General features: G+C 46.8%; 1 protein-coding gene across 1 annotated transcript in view; it reads left to right on the forward strand.

Annotated features, from left to right (window-relative positions):
- WWC2 (WW and C2 domain containing 2) overlaps nucleotides 1-15,441 on the forward strand; it is a 2,565,136-nt gene that overhangs the window by 1,322,641 nt on the left and 1,227,054 nt on the right. The window contains exon 8 of the mRNA XM_069631472.1: nucleotides 11,685-11,758. Within this exon, the coding sequence (XP_069487573.1) occupies nucleotides 11,685-11,758 (74 nt within the window). The remainder of the gene's footprint in view (nucleotides 1-11,684; nucleotides 11,759-15,441) is intronic.

Consider the following 15,441-nt stretch of genomic DNA (forward strand, 5'->3'; position numbering starts at 1 on the left):
AGTGGAGCTCAAGAATAGGGATCTTGAACGCAAAGATAAGGACCTTGAACTCAAGAACAAGGACACTGAATGTCAGAGAATCCAGCTAGAGAAAGCTAGAGTGGAGACTTCAGCTAAACCCGTTGAGAGTGTCATGTCCCCAGCCACCAAATTTAGAAAGATTTGGTGGGTGTGTATGTGGAGGGTTCTGATATCCTCCAGTGGATTGAAGCGTTTGAGATGGCTTGTGCAATTCATGATGTTGATAAGAGAGATTGGGCTAAGTGTTTGTTAAGCAGAGTGCCTCAGACTGGATATGACTGTATTCTGAAACCGAGTGTGGAAGAAAGGGGTCAGTATGAGTGCATGAAGTGTGCTTTGATCGCCAAGTTTGGCAAAACACCTACCCAATACCTCAAAAGGTTCAGGGATTTTAAGAAAAGAGAGAATGTGTCTTGGGTTGACTGGGTGAGTGCTGCACACATGAACATGATGGGGGTGGATTGATGGATACAAGGTGAAAACTTTTCTTGAATTGTCCCACCTCTTGTTTTTTTAGCATTTTTCTGAAGCATGTTCACCAGAGCTGCGCAGTATGTTGCTCACCAGAATATTTTGGATTCCTTTAAGCTGGCCAGGCTGGCTGACAAGTGGGTTTCCCACCAGGTGTCCCCTAAGGACTCCAGTGGGAAGGACAAGGACAAAGAAAAGGGGACCTCTCGGAAAGCTGAGGAGGCACAAAAGCAGTCAGTCGGGTAAACCAAAACCTTCCTCTCCTGAGACCAAAAATCTAGTGGCGATAAGTCATCTGGGGGTGGGAATAAGAGTAGTGGTCCACCTGCTGCAAAGCAGGCTCCCAGTGGTTCCAGTACCGTACCCCGTATTCCTGGCACTTGTTGGGAATGTGTGGCTCTGGATCACAAGAAGGGTGACTCCAAGTGTAAAGGTAAGGCACTTGGAGTCCAGGCTGTCAGCCTGAGCTACCCTTACCCCATGTGTGAGGTGGAGTCCACTGTCCTCCCCTCCTCTACAGGGATCACATTCGGTGCTCCTGTAGAGATTTCCCTAGTGTGCCTTGGGTCCTGGGACCAGTACGCAGAAGTACTGGCGACAATTCCACAGAACACCTGTAGGTTTTTGAGAAGTGTCCTCTTGAATGGCCAGCCTTCTACTGGCTTGAGAGACAGTGGGGCAAGCATGACAGTGGTGGACAAGACCCTGCTGAAGCCAAAGGACTATGTAGGTGCTCCTCTGAGAACCACCAGGTTAGCTGGTGGGCCTCCCAAATTATCGCCTGTAGCCTTGGTCACAATCATGATTGGAGACAGGACAGCAAAGCTTCCTGTCCTCGTTCAGGACAATGTCCCTGCTAACATTCTGTTAGGAAATGATCTAGTAGAGTTGGGGTTGTTCTTGGATGGTCTCCCCATGACTGCTGCTGCAGTCACTAGGTCACAGGTGACACAGGGTCTGGCTGTGAGTCAGGTACCCGAGCCAATGGCGAAGCCTAAGGCAAGAAGACGGAAGAACAAGAAGGCCATCTCTGTGAAGGGGGCTCCTTTCCTCCTGCTGTTCCTACAGCACCCATTGGGATCCATGCTCTGGCGGGCTGGGTCCAGTGGAAAACCCAAACTCAACTCCTGAGGGAGAAGAGGCAGAAGACCCTCCTGCGGGAGAGGTTCTCAACCCAGAGGACCACCCCGACCTTCAATGCCTGTTGGCTGAAGGGAGACCCTCCCGAGCGGACTTCTGTAGGGGACAGAGAGAGTGCCACTCTCTCGAGGGTCTGAGGAAACAGGCCCTGTCCCAGGCACAAGGAGAAGTGACTAGGACATTCTGAATCTATTGGGAGGGTGAGCTCCTTTTTAATGAGCCCACTAAGACTGAACCTGGTGCCCTCAAGAGGTTGGTGGTTCCCCAGGTTTACAGGCCCTTCCTGCTGCAGTTGGCGCATGAGGTGCCCTTAGCTGGTCATTTTGGTACCAAGAAGACTACGCAGAGGCTCTCTGCCCATTTCTACTGGCCTCGGATGGCAGTAGAAGTGGAGTCCCACTGCAGGACCTGCCCAACTTGTCAGTTGTCTGGCAAAACTGGAGGCAGTGCCATTGCCCCACTGCAGCAATTGCCAGTGGTTGTCACACCGTTTGAGAGGGTGGGCATCGACATTGTCGGCCCCCTTGACCTTCCCACTTCAGGTGGACATCGGTTCATCCTGGTCTTGGTTGATCATGCCACCAGGTACCCTGAGGCTATACCCCTTTGGACTGTTACTATCAAAGTAGTTGCCAGGGCTCTCCTGGGTATTTTCACCTGTGTTGGATTCCCTAAGGAGGTTGTCTCTGACAGAGGATCCAACTTCATGTCTAGTTATATGAAAACCATGTGGAAAGAGTATGGGGTAACCTACAAGTCCTCCACCTCTTAACATCCCCAGACCAATGGTCTGGCTGAGAGATTTAATAAAACTCTCAAGGCAATGCTACAATGCTAGGCACTTTGGAATAGCCCCTAAGGGGGGAATGAGATCTCCTCCTGCCATGCCTGTTGTTCGCTTACAGGGAGGTACCTCAAGAGGGTGTTGGTTTCAGCCCCTTTGAGTTACTCTTTGGACATCCCGAGAGGGGGCCCCTTGCCTTGATCAGAGAAGGTTTGGAAACTACCCCTCCAGGTCCCGCCAAGCCAGTGCGGGACTGTGTGTTAGGCCTCAGACAGAGGATGACACAAATGATGGGTCAGGCGACAGCGAATCTCAAGGCCAGCCAGGAACTGAATAAATACTGGCATGACCTTAAAGCCTTGCAAGTGGATTGGACTCCAGGACAGGAGATCCTTGTGTTGGAGCCTACCAAACCTCGGGCTTTGGCAGATAAATGGACTGGACCCTTCAGGATAATCTCCAAGATGGGAAAAGTCAATTATCTGGTTGACATGGGAGTCTCTGGGGTAGCCCCTCAAGTATCCCACGTCAACAGTCTCAAACCTTTCCATAGGCGAGCGTAGGTCTCATGTCTCTTGCTAGCTTCAGAGCAAGAAGAGGATGAGATTGAGCCTCTTCCTGATTTGCTGCATAGCAACTCTCAGGATGGCTCAGTGGAGGGAGTACATCTCTCTCCCGATCTGATGACAGAGCAGCAGAGGGCCTGCAGGGCTTTGCTCCGGCAGTATGCTCTCTGTTTTCACTGACACCAAGCCTTTCACAGTGGTGTAGGCACGAAATTGACACTGGTGACAGTGTGCCTGTCAAAAGCAAGTGCTACTGTATGTCAGATCCAGTCAAGAACCACATCCAAGCTGAAGTTGCCAAGATGTTGGATCTTGGTGTTATTGAACCCGCAACCAGTCCCCAGTTCAGTCCTGTGGTCCTTGTCCCCAAGGCAAGTTCCCAGGTAGGTACCAAGGATTGGAGGCTCTGTGTGGACTACCACGGAGTCAATGCCGTCACCAAAACTGACGTGCACCCATTGCCATGGGCTGATGAACTCGTGGACACCATAGGTTCTGCCAAATTTGTGAGCACCTTTGACCTTACCTCAGGCTATTGGCAAATAGCTCTGATGGACCATGCCAAGGAAAAGACAGCGTTCTCAACACCTAAGGGACTCTACCAGTTTAGGGTCATGCCTTTTGGGTTGAAGAAGGCCCCTGCCACCTTCCAGAGATTGGCCAATCATGCGCTCAGTGGGCTGAGGCCTTTTGTGTGGCCTATTTGGAAGACATTGCCGTCTACAGTTCCGCCTGGGAAGAGCATTTGACACATCTGGATAAGGTGTTGCAGGCCTTGAAAAGGGCTAACCAAGTGCCATATGGCTCAGGGGAAAGTCACGTATCTTGGTCATGAAGTAGGAGGGGGTCAAATCCAACCTCTCCCCAGAATATTACAGGATGTACATGACTGGGAGACTCCCACTACTCATACCCAAGTGAGAGCCTTTTTGGGCCTCACTGGGTATTATCGCAATTTCATGGTCGACTATCGAACCATAACTGCACCACTGACAGCTTTGACTTCACCCAAACATCATAGGAAGGTTAATTGGACTGAAGACTGCCAGAGGACTTTTGATGGCTTGAAAGAAAGTCTGTGTAGGGCACCTGTGTTGTGCGCGCCTGAATACAGCAAACCCTTTATCATCCAGACAGATGCCTGCGACACCGGAATTGGAGCTGTCTTGTCCCAGTTAGATGACAAAGGGAGGGAACATCTGATCATATTCATCAGTAGACAACTCAAGGGTAGAAAACGTAGGTGGGCTACTATTGAAAAGGAATGTTTCAGCATAGTTTGGAGCCTTAGGCATTTTAGGCCCTACCTTACGGGGTCTACCTTCAAGGTCCAAACAGATGATAAGCCCCTCAAGTGGCTTATGCAGATGAAGGGTGAAAACCCGAAACTGCTCAGGTGGTCCATTAGCCTGCAAGGGCTAGACTTCACTATAGAGCATAGACCAGGGAAGAGTCACGATAATGCAGATGGCCTTTCCAGAAGGTATGTTGACCGTCTGGATGAGGGTGTCTATCTCGTGGGAGATTAGGCACCCTAACCTCAGTCTGGGGGAGGCGACTGTGATGCTGGAAATGCATCAGAGGGACGGGGACTCCTTATCCTTGTACTTTACTGCTTTTTATCGTGTATTCTGTCGTGTTTTCTGCGCCGGAGTTCGTGTGGGTCTCCTGGCGGTGCAGCTCTCTCTTTTGGTTTGGTGTACAGACTCAGGGGATACCCTTATGGCACCCATGGGTGGGGGTACAACCCTGTGCCCCTAGTGTATGTTTTTGGGCACCTGTTTGTGGCCCACAGAGCAGGGTGCGGACTGGTGGCAGCTCTGTGCTGAATTGACAGGTGCCCTGAGCATCCTCCATTTTGGGATGCCCAGGCCCTGTCATTGAATCGGTAGATTCCTGATGGAGACAAGATGGCCCCAGTGGCCTCTTGCCTTTCATCGCCTGTTACCTTGGTTTTCCCAAAGTCCCGGGAAGCCCTGACTCTGTCCCTTCCACCTGACTGGCTGTTGGGTGGAAGTTCCATATATGGTAGTGTGGTGAACTGCTGACCAGACTGGCTGGAGCCTTCCCAATGACCGTATGTTGTGGGTACACCTGTGGGTGGGACCTGGGTGAATGGAGTTTGTGACGAATATACACTTCTTGTTGTGGATGTCTGGTATCTGGTGTTTGACACAATGACTGAGACAGCCCTGCCCGAAACCGGTATGAATGCAGTGTGTAGTGTTGAATGGCGTGGTACTTGTCCGAATCCACATTCTGTGTTGTGAGTGTCTGGATGGAGAAGAATGGCCTGAATGCACTGTGCGCATGATTGCTTGACTGACTGCTGAATGCCCTTCTGAGTGATTGGTTACCTGAGTGTGACCCAGCACAATGAATGGGAGATCAACTAGTATATCTAGGGGCCTCTCACTGCTAGAAATCGTTCAGAAGCTGGAGTTGAAACTAACATTGAAACTGAAGCTTAACCTTGAAGCCCTGCTGGAAGAGAAGTAGTGCTGTTGCTCTACTTCGATCTCAAAGGACTGACCCAGAGAGGACCTGGTTAGGCGCTGTCTTCTGGTGCTCCGAGGGACCATCGAGCACTGCTAACCTTCGTCGAAGCTCCCTGGAAGTTAGACGCTCGACAGGCTGCCGACCGGAGATGGGGACCGCCGAGGAGAACGAAGATAAGCACCGGACATTCCGTCCACCATCGTTGACCAGGGTTCACAGGTTTGCTATAACCGCTGGAAGCCCCTCGAAGTTAGTTGCCCAGAAGTGGGGACTGCTTGACGCTGTGCCGTCAATGACTGGAGCCGCAACGCTCCTTTTGCCCAAGACATTTTGATTCACGGACATGCTCGTCTGCCGACCGCCTGATCCCACCGGAGAAGGCCAGGCCGTTGACGCGCCGAGGAGTATCCGCCGTTGTGTTTCCCGCCACCCAAAGATCGTAGAGATGCCAGATGACTCGATGCCCTTGCTGGGCCACAGTTCTTCACAAACTCTTTGTGGTCCTGAACTAACGACATCGAGGTGCCCCGCGCGCCTCTTCTTTGCAGGACGTCTTCGACTCGTTGTCACTGAGCACCGCCAGGACCAGAGCTGCTACCTCACCGCTGGTGTTCACCTTTTTCTTCGAGGGATCTTGACGATCCGTGGCTCCAGCTTTAAAGGGAGCCGCTCAAGAAGGATCCGTCGATGACCCATCGTCAAACTCTGCTATTCCAGGTACATTGGGGTGGTAGAAACATTGTAGAAAGAAATAACACTCCTTGAACAATATATGGACTGGGCTTGTAAGAGATATCTTTATTTACAGGTTGCCCGGGTGGGGGGATCTCCACACAGAACTGTGTCTAGCAGTAGGGGCCAGTAATCTGCCAATTGTTCTAACCAACTGCTTTCCTCCTATGTCTATTGTTGGTTACCTTTATTAATTGATTTGTGTGACATTTGACCAGAGTACAGTTGATGCACTTTAATGAAATCTAATGATAATTGTGGTACCACTTAGAACTGTATATATTTGCCATTGTAGATTAACTGAACACAAAGTGAGTTATTGTGATTGTGTATAAAACCTTGAACCTTAATTATATAAAGACTTTGTTTTAACTAATTCAGTATGCGGAAATTTCTTTGTGGGTGCTTGGGGACTACACTGTACTTAAGATCCAGCCTGCATCACCTCCTGAGAAGCTAGGCCTGATTGCTCGTCCATTGCTACCGACAATCGAGAAACTTGGCTGGGGTCCTCTGTGCCTCTACTCTGCCATATAGAGAGCAGGAGTACAGACACCCCCCCTCCAGTCTTTACAACATGTGTGCCTATTTTAAACTTGTATCAGCCTTGAGAAGGATCTACGGGTCAAAACATGTGTCGGCTGACCACTATTGGGACCAAGAGCCCACGTAATAAACTCACAAAACAAGAAACAGTGTGGAAAATCCATTGTGTATAACAAACCAATCGCAAGGTATCTAGGATACTCCCGGATCGCCCTCATTCATGTTGTTCTCTATTAAGAAATTTTATCTTGTAATTTTCAGGCACTAGAGAAGAAAAAGATGGCACACAGGAGTCTGTGAACCATGATTCAGTTATGAGAAAAAGGTCTGAATCATTAAACTGGATATAATCATAGATGTCTATCGCATTTCTGATGGCTGATCAAGCATTGATCAGTACCATCTTTAGCATAGGCACGATGATAGGGCAAAGGTTTGTCCTAATAGGAGCAGGCAATATTTGTCCAGACCTGATCTTATTCAGTGCACAAAGAGAAATATTACCTTGATGTAGGTCCTTAAAGGACAACACAATATATCTAGGGTATGTTTTCCTAATTGTAACAATATATAGACCAGAATCCAGTTCAATCACAATGCTGCTATAAGTACACCAGGAAGAACTAATGTAATTAGAAAGTAATAAACTCACCAATATATTCAGACGGGCAGAGTACCAGGCTGTACTACCGTACGTCACGGACCGGCACAGACCGGCTGGTCCCTCACGCGCCGGCGCTCTCGCGCCTGGTATGCAAATTGCTTCACCAATGGGCAGGAAAAGGTCTGGTTTTGTGGAGCTCACAGGGACTCTGCCAAATTGGTTTGGGCTCTCTAGTGCCACCACTCTATTTTGTTAAGATCATAACATTTCCTGATGGCCCTACATGAAATGCTTTACATAAGATTGGCGTCCTAGTATACATCACCTATTTTTGCAAACAGGGCTCCTTGGAAATTTTGGCCAGGCTTTGCTCAAGAACATTTTTGGCAAAGTAAAGTACATTTGCTTCCATCAAACACGAAATTACTTTTGGGTGCTTTATATCCTAGGAGACTGGAGCAAGGGAACAGATGGAGGGACCAGTGTGTAGAAGTTACTCATGCTGATTTTCACAAAAGCCTTACAGTGCCCCCCCCTGCAGCTGACTCGCTCACCACACCCGTTCTCTCATTTGTCAATGCATGTACTGAGAGTGCGCTGAGGAGTGTGGGCCTGCACATGGACAGTGCTGTGCGAGCAATAGGTTTCCAAAGCTGTTTTACACTGCATAAGAAATGCTGTTTCCAGTGTAGCGTGTACGGATGTGCCATATCGACTAATAGTAGATGTCCCCATGTGGAGTAAATTCCACTTTTTTGCCACCTTTCACCATGATCATTGCCAATTCTTCCATATTCCACCATGATTTTTCCAGGATGTTTGCTATGGTTTTCCAGGCATTGCCTTGTGCTACACCTGGCTCGGGCAGTAGATCTTCGCTGGTGCAGTTTAGCCTGACCAGTTAAAATGTGGAGCTTTTGTTAGGGTGGTTCATCACCACACAAACACTTTTTCAAGGTAAACATAATGTTTAGTTTGTGCTGCTGAGTGAAGTTCCATTAGTACCCGGTGTGAGAAACCAGAAAGTGTCTCACCCGCTAGTTCCCAGGGATCTCTCTTTCTCTCAGGTGGCCAAGGCATGGCCACCATCTTTGGATCTAGACCCTGGGGGAGGGCCAGTGTGGGAGGATCACCTGGGTAAGGGGTCTTCGGGTAGTGCGGGTGAGGCAGCGGATTGTGAGACGCAATATTCCCCCCTTTTTTGTTCATCTAACCCATCTATTTTTTAGGATTCTCAGATGTCCCAACACCCCCCCCCTTTTTTAAACAAAAACTCGGCCGAGGAAGAGGTTGACTGAGAGTAACAAGACTAACTCTCATACATCATACTGGACATGTGCCATTAATCGGGTCAGGCAAAATCAGGCACTTGTCTTTAGGTGCATATACCCAATACCAATTAGTTCTCCTCATACAGATAAAAGGCAGAACCTAGACACACACTCTGAGCAAGGCAGAACACGAGTATGAGCAGAACTTCTGGGATGAAGGCAAACCTACCAGAGCAGAGGGCCGGACCAAGGGACGAGAGCAGCGGGTCAAAAACCACGAGTTCCCTTACTGGAGGTCGTTGCCTCCGACAGGCAGCAAAAGACACGTGGAGAAGGCCAGAACCCACATCAGAGGGCTGCATTGTGTTTCAAGGACACCAGTGCCCCTTCTGGGTGAACGGCAGAGTTGGGGAGGCGAGGCCAAGCCTGTGGTACTAACCTTGTCTCATGAACTATAAATCATAAAACCAAGAAAGAAACGCACACAGCCGGTGAGTTGGCAAGCGACCTGAGAGACTGGTGTGTGTTAAAGAAAGTTTGAAGTCGCAAGTGAAGGCTGCACGTGTATGGATGAGATGCGAAGAAAGGCAGACCTGTGAATGAACTTGGAAGTAAGGATATCTGTGAAATCAGCAATACTGAGTAACTGAATGGCCCGGCGAAAGGAAGTAGCCCACTTGAAAGTCTCTGTGAAAGGTGCATTGTTTGTAACGATAAAGTGAATGAACTGCAAAAGTGAAGTAAGCAAAATTAATTCCTAGAGAAGGTGAGAGTGAAAGTTGAACCTTGAACCTTTAGTTGAAGTGGTCCTGCGAAGATCTGTAAACAAAGCCTCGGACATTCGAATGTCTTCGACATCCGAAAGCGGTCTGAGACTGGCTAAGGGAGATCCGAAGTATAATGAGCTTGGAGAAGGGAGCCCCCTTGCAAGTTTTTGTTGAACTTTGTTCTGAAGAGGTCTGAGGGCAACAGAGGGGGACCCACGTGAACTGTGTTTTGAAGAGGTCTAAGCCCGTCAGAGGGGGGTCTATGTGAACATTTTGTTGAAACATTATTTGGAGGTCTTAAGAGAGGGACTTTAACATGGAAGGCCAGGTGGGCCTCGATCCATGTTTTGGAACTGTTTATTGTGCTGGAAACCCGAGCCAGAGTGTGTCATACTGCCTACAGGGTCTGCCTTACTCCATGTGGTCTAACGTTGGGAGGAGAGCTGGTTGAGCTACATTTATTCTTTTGAACACTGATTTTTCCTTTATATACTCTTTATAAACTTTTTGTACAAGAGATAGGGCAGGCATTTAGCATAAGCCATTTTGATTTGACGGACTCCTCTAGGACTGTTTTGTTTATCGTTTGATGGTCGAGACTACCCCCATCTTAGTTGTAGGGCAAAGTATGAGTTTTTCCAACTCCAGAAACTTCAATAAAGGTTTCACAAATTGTAATTATTGTGTCGGTGTCATACTTGTGATAGCATGCTTCCCCTACACCGGCGAGGGACAATCAGATTGTTACAATCAATCTGATTAGCCCTCGCAGGGTGGTAGGACTTAACTCTGCGAGGGGCACATACCGCCCCCCCTTGCTGTTCCTTCACTTTCTCCATCTGGCCGTCATGGAAAGGGAGACGGAACTATGTGTCGTCCCTCCATCCCAATCAATGGCGGCCATTTTTATTATTTTCTTTATTTACATTTTTTCCTTTTTTTTTTATAATGGCTGCCATGGAGCACCGATCCTGGTTGCCATTTTTTCCCCATTATTTTCTCCAAATGAGAAACGGTCGCAATGCCGTCACTCAACTCGAGAAAAATGGCTATAAGTACCCCAGTACAAGGTGCTGGGGTACTAATAGCAATAGAAACCTCGGAGGGTGGGCATTACCGTGCTGGTAATGCCCCCGCTCCTCAGGTTCTATTGCTTCATTAAATAGGAAGGGACACTTACTTTTGTAGAATCGGCCTTCCTTGACGTGGAATTCCAGTAAGCGATCACTCGATATGATAGTTAAATATTTACCTGTTTTTTTGCATAATGATGGATAAACATGTTTTGGGTCTGTCAATGTAACTAAAATAGGGCCCTAACTCTGAAGGAGGCTGCTGCCAAGGGAAGCAGAAGGGTTTAGAAGTCAGTGATCATATTAATGAAACCAATTTGTATATAGCGCTTCAGGTGGCATTCCTCCTGCTTCTTAGCATTGTAATAATACGAGTTATTATTATCCAATTTAATGGTACTCAATATATAGACGTTGAAAAGTTTAGATCAGTGAGCTGGCTATCTTGTTGCCTTTTTGCCCCACAGCAGGACCGGACGGTATCAGTACTTTACTTTCCCATCTATGTATTTTACTCTCCAGTTCTTTTTTCTCTGTTATTGGGATTTGACGATATAAGGAAATAAGGAGAACCCGCAATTCCTGCCCAATGTTGGCATACTTTGTCCGAATCAAGGTATACATAAAAAATTGCACAATTTGTTCTCAAACGCACGTGCACCGAGAGAAGATCGCAGCTGTGCAGTCAGAGAAAATGTTTATAATGTGTAATGTTTATAATTTGCTGCTTTCAGCAATGATTATCAGTTTTCGTTCTTCACAAATATTCCATGTATTGTGTTCCTATTGTGCTGGACTGCCCATCACTCCCCAGCGCTTCAGAGTGCACTGTATTCTCGCCTAGTTTCTCCCTCTGTCAAGGTTGACCTGTCATGTCCACCACGTGGTCAACACCTCTGAACCATTGTAAATTGATGTCTATGCGAGTGTGAAGAGACATTGAATATGGGAAACTGCACTCAACGGTGGTAATATTCAAGGTTTTCTACTCGTGAAACCATTGTGTCTCCCAGACAGTGTACGTGATCTTCTATTGCCTACACGTGTAGGTTTGGGTTTTGACGGAGTCATATTGAGGATAGCAGAGTTTAAGAATCTTCTATTATGAAAGCTTTTCTTATTGTATCTGAGGTGTAGTCAGGACTTGATTGTTAGAGAAAGAGCCCGCACAGAAAATAATAGCTGATGTTCTTGTTCACTTTCTTTTCAGATTGGAATTAAGAGTCGATCAGATTTAGCTGAGAAGGTCAGACTAAGTCTACAATATGAAGAAGCCAAGAGAAGGTAATAGTAAGGGTTATGAACGCCTTGTTAATACATTTGGCAAGTGCTAAGTGAACGACAGTGTTTAAAATCCATGGGCTTCCAGCGACATCTATTGGACGATACTGTTAAAACAGTCCAGAACGTTATCTCCCAGGTTGTTTTTTTAAAGGCTATGTGTGTAGTCTGATTGCCAGTTTAGAACCGCTCTTGTTAAACTTTTGAAGCCAGACCCATTCACTGAGTTGCATTGTCGCTGTTAGCTCAAGCCACAGTTACCATTATTATTTTTTTGTCATCTAACTTGAATTTAAAGATTTAGAAAATGGTTGCAAAATGCTCAGAGCCGATGCAAGACATTTTGCCATCCTAGGCGAAAGGTAATTTACCCCATGTGTCCTGACTGTACAATCCCCTAATCCCAGATGGGTCTTTACTACTTCACATGCATGTTCTACCCATCAGGCTCCCAAGCTGCAGTTTCTCCTTCATGTTTTAGATCTTTTCATAACAAGGTACATTTAAATCACTCACTTTTACACACACAATTTATAATATATAGGCTGTATTAGAAACTATGACCAGATTGGGAAGGATTAACAATAAAATACTCAATCACGAAAAATCTATATCATCAGTAGAAATGAAAATAATAACCCTCATAAATCCCCCCCCCCATAATCTGCTGCGTCCCCACAAACACATGTATATACCTCCGTGAGGCAGTTTTCTGGTCAATTGTGAGCCACTTTAAATACATACAGTAGGAGTCTATTTAAAGGTTGTTGGGAGGAGACTGTCCGTTCCTTCCACCAACCCCACTGGCACGCTGCAAGCACTGCCGATTTGGAGGTCGAATTACCTCTGGCTTTGCTTGCCATATCTTTGCCTCTACCCTACATCCACCTGCTTAAGCCTCCACTAAACAGAGTGATAGAAACTGCTGCACAAGTCACTGGAAGTGAGATTATGTTAGTGGCTGTCAGTAACTTTGCTACCACCACCATTAGCTCTGTTTGGTGGTTGCTCCCTCGCATCCTCTTTCCAGGTATCGGGTATGAGCAAATGGCAGAGGAATACCCGTTGCTCAACTGCATTTGCAAGGCAAGAGGAGTGAACTCCTTTGGTGGCTCAGAGATGGCGGGAAAAGGAGCTAGTCAGCCACAGCTACTCACAAGCAGGTGGTACACTACCTAAAGCACCATCTCATGTTTCATGTTACACCCCCTGGTAAAAATGTTTTGACCAGACTGATTACCGCCAACTGGCTACTATTACGATGAAAATGGGGCAGTGGCACCACATCTTGGAGATGTGGTGAGAGCTCCGTTTCCCACCAGGTTTCCTAAATGGGGGTTTAGTACACTGGAGTTTTAACGAAATCTCCTGGCCTAATGTTCTTTAAATGTCCCAAAAAAGGTTCCCTTGTACTAGTTAGTTTGCTGTGTAAAGTCATTAATTGTTTTTTATGAATGTGTGCCACTCTACTCCCTTAACTCACTAACAAACAGTGCAAACTTTATACGCACACAGAAAATACAACACATTCAGCAGAAGTTTAAACTTCCCTGAAAAAGAGGAAAGGTACAATATGGGTATACGAGCAAATGCCCTTCAAGCAAAGAACAGGAGCGACATAGTTAACAGCACTTAAAGCTTCCGTCATACACTGGATAGATGCATCATGGTCAGTAACACTGCAAGATACTATCACACACCAAAAAGTTACATCATGTGAAGCAGCAGGTCCAAATTCCCAACATGCACACAAACCACACTGCCTAGGCAGCAGTGCTGCAAAGTTTCCAAAGCACACACTTTCCTCAGAAATAGAGCATATAGTTACTATATGCATAGGACCAGCCAGCACCGACTTCCCTCACAAACAGAAAAGGAACAGTAAGCATATGCAGGGTCAGCACAGGCTTTCCTCAGACGGGTACAACATATACCAGGCTATTGCTCGCTTTCCTTAAAATCCATCAGGAACTGCAGGGGTGGGCCAGTGGACGCTTTCCCAAGCAGGTTCAGCAAGTGCAGGGTCACTACAAGCTTCCCTAACATCCAAGTATACATACAGCATGGACAGGGCTAGTGTATGATTCCATCTCCAACATATACAGCATTAAAACAAAAGAGCACACTTCTCTCACAAATGGTTCAGCATGGTCAAGTGGAAGTGGCCTTACAAAAAAATGACAAGTTTCCCTCACAAAAAGCTACCGGCATAGAGTGGATAAGCCAGTGCATGGTTACCTCACAAATGGGTACAAGTACAGCATGGGCAAGTCTATCCCATGCTTCCCTAACAGATGGGTACACGGACAACATAGGCAGGGCCAGGCAAGCTTCCCTCACAAACAGATATAGTATTTGCAGGATCACTGCAAGCTTCCCTCACAACCGATGCAACTTGGGGAGGGTCAGTTAAAATCCTGTGGAAACAGGTACAGGCACAGCACACCAGGTTCAGTGTACATTTCCCCCAAAAAATATGCACAAGTACAGCTTTGGCAGAGCAACTGATTTCAAGGGCCTGTGCGCACTTCACTCACATAGGTAGATTTATGGCACACAAACGGGATCAGTCCAAGCTTCCCCCATTCACTGGTACAGGTTCCGTATGTGCAGATTTTCATCCTAAATACGTACAGGTGCAGCATGTTCAGAGCTGGGGAAATCTCCATCAACAGACAACTTGCTCAGCATAGCAGTCAGAAGTGCAACTTAAACTTGAAAAGAACAGGTACAGCATGAACTCTAGATGCATGCAGTGTGCTTGCTCCCATACATGTGGAGGGATTGTCTTTCATATGACCCTCTAAGTGAGTCTAACCCAATCAGCAGCTCATACCAGTGACCATGTGCTGGCTGGTCAGTGAGACAAGTAGTTAGGGTGCACTGTGCAAACGGGTTTGGTTTCTGCACTCTGTTTTATGAACAGTTCATTACCATACTTAATTGTGTGGTGGTAGAAGGGCAAGGTGAAGAGCTGGGTGGTAAGCTCAGCTGTTTCTGGCCTGATATATATATATATATATATATATATATATATATATATATATATATATATATATATATATATATATATATATATATGCACGCACGCACGCACGCACGCTGGGCCGTTTTTTTTTTAAAACATTATTTTAATTTTTATTTTGGTTGGCAGGGGCATACAGCAAACACAAACATCAGAGCATGTATTACAATCAGTATGAAACAAAGTGGTACGTTGTTCGCAGGAGCTACTGTACAGCAGGTATTGAGAGTAAGGACTCATGAAGAACCACATCGTATAAGTCCCACATTATAAGCACACAGATAAGTCACTGACGGAGGAGTTTCCCTCCTGGCTGTGAATGTAGCTGTTGAAGGCAGTCCAAATGTTCTTGGGGGATGAGTGAATAGGAAGCACATAAAGGTACTCTTCTTCACAGTTTCGGGACCAGGTAAGCAGATTCAACCACTTCTGTAGGTGGGGGGGACTCTTCCAATTTTGGAGTATGCATTTCTTGGCCACCTTGCAACTTATGTTCAAGAATTTGGCCATACGTTTAGCCTTGTCGCATTTCCACACCTCAAAAAGGACCTCCACCGGGTCAGGGTCAATATTAGTTTCAGTGATCTTAGACAACGTCCCCAGGATTTTCTCCCAGTTTATGGCATGTCAAAAACATATGTAGATGATCTGCATTCTCCAC

Source organism: Ambystoma mexicanum, chromosome 6q, assembly GCF_040938575.1.
Source record: "Ambystoma mexicanum isolate Mex_15411 chromosome 6q, UKY_AmexF1_1, whole genome shotgun sequence".
In the NCBI taxonomy this organism is placed as follows: Eukaryota; Metazoa; Chordata; class Amphibia; order Caudata; family Ambystomatidae; genus Ambystoma; species Ambystoma mexicanum.